Source organism: Watersipora subatra, chromosome 7 (genome assembly GCF_963576615.1).
Source record: "Watersipora subatra chromosome 7, tzWatSuba1.1, whole genome shotgun sequence".
Classification (NCBI taxonomy): Eukaryota; Metazoa; Bryozoa; class Gymnolaemata; order Cheilostomatida; family Watersiporidae; genus Watersipora; species Watersipora subatra.
Window position 1 is genome coordinate 24,588,178 of NC_088714.1, and position 8,067 is coordinate 24,596,244.

The 8,067-nt window shown below is 36.2% G+C and overlaps 1 protein-coding gene across 3 annotated transcripts; it reads right to left on the reverse strand.

Annotated features, from left to right (window-relative positions):
* Positions 1-5,199: 5,199 nt before the first annotated feature.
* On the reverse strand, positions 5,200-8,067 carry LOC137400188 (glutathione S-transferase 3-like). 3 transcript variants are annotated; one of them, XM_068086509.1, is made up of 6 exons: positions 7,937-8,067; positions 7,779-7,847; positions 7,083-7,246; positions 6,483-6,581; positions 6,138-6,379; positions 5,200-5,495 (listed from the first exon to the last, which is right to left on the reverse strand). In XM_068086509.1, exons 3-6 carry the CDS (start codon positions 7,216-7,218, stop codon positions 5,334-5,336), a joined length of 639 nt encoding a protein of 212 aa, XP_067942610.1. In that variant the 5' UTR covers positions 7,219-7,246; positions 7,779-7,847; positions 7,937-8,067; the 3' UTR covers positions 5,200-5,333. The 3 variants fall into 3 exon arrangements, with proteins under 3 accessions (XP_067942610.1, XP_067942611.1, XP_067942609.1); XM_068086510.1 differs by lacking the exon at positions 7,779-7,847; XM_068086508.1 differs by lacking the exons at positions 7,779-7,847; positions 7,937-8,067 and having other exon boundaries at positions 7,083-7,332.

Consider the following 8,067-nt stretch of genomic DNA (forward strand, 5'->3'; position numbering starts at 1 on the left):
AGCTCAAAAACGAACAGAAAGTCGCAACCACACGAGACCCCCGTAGTTTGGATTCCCTTTCCAAAACGGCTCAAATGTGATGTAGTTGTGAGAGATGGTTTCTGTTTACAGTTTCTTGCAACCTTATTCGCCGAAATGTTTTCACAAATATACTTCACGCATTCGATAAAACTATGTCTATTGTTCTTACGCGTCTGTTTTATCATCATTGTAATGCTGTCACTTTTAGCACTGATATCTTATAACTTACCGTAAAAAATCGTTAAACTTTTTAACCTTAGCTCGAAAGAGTACTTATCATTGTCTGATAATTATGACGAGCCTGTTGGTCACCTGTGATAATCGAAAAGTGCTGCAAAAATTATTTGCGAAGTAGTGGGTCACATGATCAGAGAACGACTTGACGATTGAATAATGCCGAAATAAAACTGTAAAGTAGCGAGCATCTATATTCGATACAGGGTCTTCGGTAAAACCCGAAGTGTTTGTCATAAACTAGACTACGATAAGTTTTATATTGAGCTTTTTATTGGCCTTTCAATTCACATGAGAACATACGTGACAAGACGATGACCAAATTTCGTGGTTACGTCATCGAAATAAAGAGATTCTAATCTACGGCCGCTTTTCGTTTTTGAGCTTTTAAGAGCTTGTAATCACATTTCCACATATTTGGCACTTACAACACAACAGAGTAAGACATGGTGAATCTTTTGATACCAAATAACTGTAATGTGAATTTTGTTGCAAGTCAACCTTTAAAGTGTTTCAGAATTATTGCGCCGCTATTTATTTTTGCCGTTTCAACGCTCTTGACAATCTCTAACGATGAACTAAATTGCCAGGGTACTAGTATATAGAATAGAGATACATGTACATACCCTTAAACATTGCTTTTTCTTCCAAGAGTGACAAGAGAGAAAGCAATATTTTTAGGCTAGCTACGAAGGTCTCATTGTTGAAACCGAATTTGAGAATTCGGACCGACTTGCCACTTACGTTATAAGGAATTTAAGTTATAGAAGCGTCTTTTGTAATGTGTAATTACTAAAAGGATATTAAGATCTGTGATCAATAGCCTGCAACAAATCACTGCTGTTGGTCAATAGTCTGCAATAGATGACTGCTACTGGTCAATAGTCGGCAATAAATAACTGCTATTGGTCAATAGTATGCAATAAATGACTGCTATTGGTCAATAGTATGCAATAAATGACTGCTATTGGTCAATAGTATGCAATAAATGACTGCTATTGGTCAACAGTATGCAATAAATGACTGCTATTGGTCAATAGTATGCAATAAATGACTGCTATTGGTCAATAGTATGCAATAAATGACTGCTATTGGTAAATAGTATGCAAGAATGGATTGCTATTGATATTTGGAAAATTACTTTGAGGACACAGTTAAATTATCAGCTTACATGAACTTACAGTTGACTTTTGAGGTTTTTGTCATGCCTGAAAAAATTGTTTACAAATTCAATTCCAAAAACTTGTGTGAAGACCCTTATAAAGACAACTAATAACCAATGATGGTAAAAATACTGATGATAATAATATAACAGAAACACTAACAGCATGGCAAAATGCAGTGGTGAAATCTCTCAAGAACCGAGCAACACATCATAATCTAATACTAAATACATACATGTAGATTGAGTGACCCCTTTTTGAACTCTCACTGCCAGAGTACTTATAACATTCATGGTAATAATATTATCAATAGAAATAGTAGTAGTATTAACAAGTGATATTAATTAAGACTAATATATATTTCTGTAGATGTACACATAGTTATAAAGGGTATCAACTGACTAGCTTACCAACTCTCGTTGTTATTGCTCGAGCATTACTCCCCATTTATACTGTTTACTGTCTGCAGTTTCAACTTTCAAAATCAAATACGGGTCAGACAGCTCTCAAGTTTATTTTAAATAACTAAGTTTTTTCCAAGTCTGGTCAATATTGGTGGTAACATTTAACAGTTCTACCAAGTGCATATTTACATGTAGATTGTGTTCAAGGAGATGTTTTGTAACAATCAATAAATTTGTATGTATTATCTGTTTCATGTTTAATGATCTATAAGCTATTACCTTGGAAAGGTCTGACAACTCCTAAACCACTTTTGCATAGATTTACACATTTCACTTTTTTAAATTCATGATGAGTCATACTAATCATGCTATGGCAATCTAGCACAAGTATTTGTATGCCAACTCCGTAACCTCTATAGCAGGAAGGGAGGTCGATGAGGTTTGCATAACATACCGATGAGCTCTTCTGTTCTAGCTTACCTTTGGCAGCAATAGGAATGTAGCCTGAGCACTACAAAGACTTGAAAAACTTCTATTATTTGTCTACTATCTTACTTAAGCCTACATGTGAAAGGCAGGCTGTCAACAACAGAACATCTTCACTCACATATACACAGCTGTTCCTGTCTACAGGTACAGGATGTGGTCGCTCATATCCTTAACTCTAACTAAACATAGCTAATCTAAATCAGTACCTATAGCTCAAGAGTTTAAGGTTTTTTGGATACATTGAAGGGTCGTTAAAGACCCACCCTTTTTTTTAAATAAGCAGTTTGATGTGTAGTCAATAAATAAGCAAGGCAGGAAAGTTTGATTACACAACTTCCAACTAGAAACTACACCATGTCAGTTGGGTTTTTAGCTCTGTTATTTATAGCAGAAAAAAAAACAAAAAAAAACAGGATATTGTTATTTCTGGTTAAAAGAATAAGTTTTGTTGTGTATACTTAGGGGCGGATCTACTGTGGTGCATGTAGTGCAAATGCACCACTCTAAATATGGCAAAACAATAAAAAAAAGATTTAAAATCCATCAAGAATTGAGTGAATTACATTTCATTTCACTGAGAACTTGCTTTGGAAGGAAATGAGCGAAAACAGCCTAGTAGGGCTCGTAATAATGATCAAGTTTTAATAAATTGGACCTGAATTTGTTTAGATTATAAACAAATGACGGTGGTCTCAATAGACATCTTCAATTGAGCCGCAACTTTTTTGAAAAAAGTACTACAAGCAATTTTAAAAGCAAAATGTCTCAGAAGAAAGGCTAAAAATGAACTTTGAATCATTTCTTTCAACAACAAAACAACGTATCCAAAAAGTATGCCCTACTATGTCTGTTTTATAAGATCATCGTTGTGTAGCTAATGCTACAAAACATTTTTCATGGTAGTTTGCAGAAATGATGGCTTATTTCTGCAGAGCCAAACCAAATGGCTGTTGAGGTTTTTTTGATTGATTTTGTCTTGATTTTATTTTATTGCACAAATGTTTGTTAACTTTCTGTTTACGTGTAATCTTGATATACGTAGTATAATAAACATTATAAAACACCAATTTAATTAATCATATCTAATGTCAATTTTTACCTCTAAACTTGCTGTTTGCTGCAAACAAATGATTACACTTTTTTGGGGTCAAAAACACCCCTCCTTCATCCTAAGATGCCTAAATTCTAAAAAGTTCCGCTAGCGCAGGGCCAGGCAAGAGGGTGGCCCCACGCATCCCTCTCACCCTAGATACATCACACAAATTTTGCACCACACACATTTTTTCCTAGATCCGCCCCTGATACTGATCTATATGTTACCAGCAATTCTAGTATTTGCTTTTTTATAAATAGCAATTACAGGCATTTGTGTAGCTTAAAGCTAAAGCTAATGTTTGATTTGAGTGAGTCTTTATGTATTTCCACTGAGTAATAATACAGGTAAATTTATGAAAGTGTCACCATTCACACATATGGTGATCTTCCATACACAGATAAATTTATGAAAATGCTCTCACAAATTCTGATGTGTTTATAAGGCTTGTAATGTATACACGTTTATATTTGTGTAAATGTTGCATTTAAACAGGCGTGTTCACCAAGGTAGTATATTCATACAAGAGCATACACAAATATTGCATGCATGTGTGCAGGCACAGATGCATGCACAGTGTTCATGGAAGTGGTGTCAAATTTGTCAATAGACATATTTTCATAGGTTTGTCACCGTATCAACAAATACACTTACCGAGAAGGTTTTAAATAGAATGCCATGTGTTGGTTATTGGTTATTGGTTCTTTGCCAGGACAAAGAACATGCTAATGTTTTGAATCAGTTTATATCCAAGCTAGAAAAGGCTATAGCATTGACATTTGACAGCCTTGCAGCGCAGTTAGCGTGTTAGAAAAAACTAACACAACTCTAAAACGTGACTATCACGGGCTACATATTTCTAAGGTAATCATTTACATGTTTTTCAACATCTCACAAATTATTGATTAAATTTTATGTATGAAGGTTGGTGAAGAGGGCCTGCTAGTCAATGTTGCATTTCAGACTAAGTTTAGCTTGTAAATTTTAGGTTTGGATTTTATCTTGCTCCATGAGTTTCTTGCAAGCTGTGATTTATCAAAACAGCTCTACAAACTTGACCTAAACATCTTCAAAAGAGGCCTCCTCAGGGTCAAATCAAAGAAAACTTGTTCAATACATGCGTATCAATAGTCTTGCTGTCAAGGTTAAGAGTAAGACAGCATTGACAAGGAAACGCCAGAACTACAAGAGTTTCAAAGGAAAGTTGTAAATTGTACTTTGTTTAGAGGGTGCTTCTCCACAAAAAGGATGAATAGGCCAGCTTTTCTGAAACTATTAGGGTTATTTCTCACATTACAAGCAGCCTCTAGAGAAAGATGAACTGAAAGAGATTTTCCTATCAAACTCTGAGTTAAACTGCCAAGTTCTTCTAAGAAGGCACAGGATGGCTTCTAGAAAATATTGATAGTTAAGCTGCGCAAAAAAATAGGATTTGCAACCTATTTTATAAAAAAGACAGCAGCAACTTTCGTCGAGGAGTTACCTACTATCATATATTGGTGCCGCCTGTAAAAAATGTTTGGGTGGGCTAACAATACCTTCCAACAAGTACATATAAGGTTTTATAAGTTGGCTAACCTCTGGCCTAGCTAACTGAATCATTGATGCATAAAGCAGAGGGATGTCTTTTGCATTAAATGACACTTTTCTAAGTTTTGGCATACCATCATCAACTTTTGAAAAACCAACCTGACCAAATATATGCTGCATCTATTGCCAGCTGCTTTGATCTGTAAAGGCACCATTAACCCTCAATCTATTCAGGTTCTGGATGCTTTGCAATTTCAAGCATAGTTAACTGAAAACTTTTATTTAATATTAAACATAGTTCCAGCAAATCGTTACATAGGAATTGTTCATGTTCAATTCAACCTTTGAAAGTATATCATGAACAGTACAACTCCTTCTGGCCTAGTCACCCGCCAACCATCAGTCAGTCTCTGGCCTCTCAGCGAGATATTTTTTCATCACTGGATCAGACTGAAATTTAGCGACAAACTCTTTGGTCCACTCGGTCATCTCCATGGCATCTGGGTAAATTCTTTTTGCCCACTCCAGAGTTGTATAGACCCATACATCTGCCAGTTGTATCTGCAACAGGTAACACAAACAATGGATGTCTTTCAGCAATACTGTTCAGCTACCAGCATGTCGTCATCAAGTTTTTAATCTCTCCATAAACAAATGGCTGTTACTCCGAGCTATGTCAATACTAAGTCTTGTATCACGTACACTCACTAAAAATTTGTAAAGGTTAGTGCAATAATGCAATTTTGCAATCTCTTTTTAGTATCGATAAAATATGAGTATAACTTGTTATTCAAATGTTTATAAACAAAACTCTATATTAATTTTTTAGCTGTTTGAGTAGTCGTCATTCTTCGTCATGCTAATGACTCGAACACCTCATTTGATACTTGATTTCTTACCTAAGTATTCCACAAACATGAATGGATGCAAGGCAGCTGCTGTTCAAATTAGTTTTGTGATAGCTACATATTGAAACTTTAACTGTGTGATGACATTGCACCGTAGCTAAACCTAACACAAGCATTAGTATAAGCTCCAGCGACCACTTGAAATAACTCTTTTACAGGCCTTTCTGGTTAGGTAATCAAAATGCTAAAAAAAACAACCTTTATGTGATGCTCCTTCATGGTCACAAGTTTCTCATGATTTCTAACAAGGGTTGCTACATACATCAAAAAGTAAGTCCTCAAACCAATTTCATACCTTATCACTAAGTATAAAATGGTGTTTGCCTTTCTTCTCGGCAATAGCTTCTACATATTCCAGCCTTTTCTTCAAGTAATGCCAGACTTCCTCTAATATCTCAGCGCTGTTCTCTGGTTCTGGCCTCCATTTACGGAATTTCCAAGACGATATCTTTGTCACCATGTGGTTTAGGAATTCCTGGAATGTCTCTACTACGAGGTCATTAAGTGTTTCATTCCACAGACCTTCTCCAAGCAGTCCTGAATATGATGTTTTATGTTTTAGGATGTTTGAAGGTATTACAAAAAGTAATGGTAACAATCACCTCAGGTTATTTTAAATCAGACATTCAAAAATACTTACCGAACTTCTTTGCAATGTATCTACAGATGGTGTTAGATAAGCATAGTGCTCCATCTTCCGTTGTTAAAATCGGCATTTGACCAAGTGGCAAATCTAGAGCTTAAAAGGAAGAAAAATAATATCATCTGTTCAAAGATTTTCACATTTGATGCGTCATTGTGTTTCAATATCTTTCCAGCAATATTTCAACGTGTAGTTGGCAACATCAAAAACACGTACACGTTTAATTTTGACTAGTGATCTTCACTGCCATTTCCAACTTGATGCTAGCTCTAAGTTGGAATGATTTGGACTCCGTTATAACAAATGCAATAGAGTGAAACATTACCAACATGACAATACGATGAGTTTCAAACAACATTTTGGTTACTGCTAAATATCTAGCTAGAAATCATATCCAAGCTCATCGAAGTAACTTTTGTCTTGAAGCTTTATCCAAGTTTAGTACATTCTTACTTTACACTCATGATTGAACTATTTGGAGAAAAAGATTTTATTGACTTGCACGAGCCTAATGGGATTAAAGCCATGTTTACAAATTTGAACAAAGACTAAACTTGAAGGCAGTTTGATTAGAAACTTGATGTACCAGATACATACTTGGTTTGATAGTCTTCCACTGAGTTGGGTCATGTCTGTCTTCTACCAACTCTCGATTTGCCAAAACATACAGCATACGGATGGCCTCTCCTCTGGCTCGCAAGTCAAAGTACACAAGCTTGTCTTTTTGCGACATGTTTAGTAGCTGACAAAGTTTAAGGAGTCTAGAAGCAAAATAGTCTGCATGTTTCACCCTCTTGTAGCTAATAAACACTGACATACATTTACACTGGTGACAAGCCTGTCATGACCACGCTTCGTTCTTAGCAAGGCCGTGCTGCAATAGGACCTATGACTAATGACTAGGGCATTCTTTACTAACCCCTGCTAGCCTATGAGCATTCCATTGAATCGAGAAAGGAGGAAAGTATGGCTAGAGTGAGCCTTCAGTAGTAGCAGCCATAGTAGCTAGCTATATATTCCAAAAGTATGAGAAAAGTATTTTGCTGGCGGCGTATTTTGGTGGTAAACCAGCAGCTACAGCACGAATCGTTTAGATATTGAAGTGACACAAAGCCAGGAATACAGTCCGGGTTCTAGCTATTACTAGTAGACAGCAATGAGCAAGGCAGAAGCCGAGTCACTTCAACAGCAATCGAAGGCATGCCCCATACCTTTTCTATAACAATTTAATCTAATTTTTTGACACCTCGCATCATAACTGCACCACCCAAATTATAAATAAGTCATACTTACCTGGCCTGATGCCGCTGTTGTGTCTCAAGCTTCCGAGCTCTGACTCTCTGATTCTAACCAACTACACACCTACATGACGTTTCATTGGTTTAAATACAGCCAAAATAATCTTCAAATCCTTTAATTAGCTTTCATTGCCGTAGTTCTATTTAACTTACCTAAAACCTTTGCGGGCTTCTTTTTGGAGCCGCTATTAATGAATTCCTCACCAAGGATGCTTATGCGATTGGAGTTGCCTTCTCAATTCCTTAGGGCCTGGACTGACCACTGTCACAAGCGCTTACTGAGA

Excerpts from the sequence above, each read along its gene's own strand:
- LOC137400188 (XM_068086508.1), bottom strand. The coding sequence starts at position 7,302 with ATGTCAGTGTTTATTAGCTACAAGAGGGTGAAACATGCAGACTATTTT. Across the intron at positions 6,582-7,082 it reads GTGGAAGACTATCAAACCAA|CTCTAGATTTGCCACTTGGT; the intron begins GTATGTATCTGG and ends CTTCCTTTTAAG. Across the intron at positions 6,380-6,482 it reads ATACATTGCAAAGAAGTTCG|GACTGCTTGGAGAAGGTCTG; the intron begins GTAAGTATTTTT and ends CATCATATTCAG.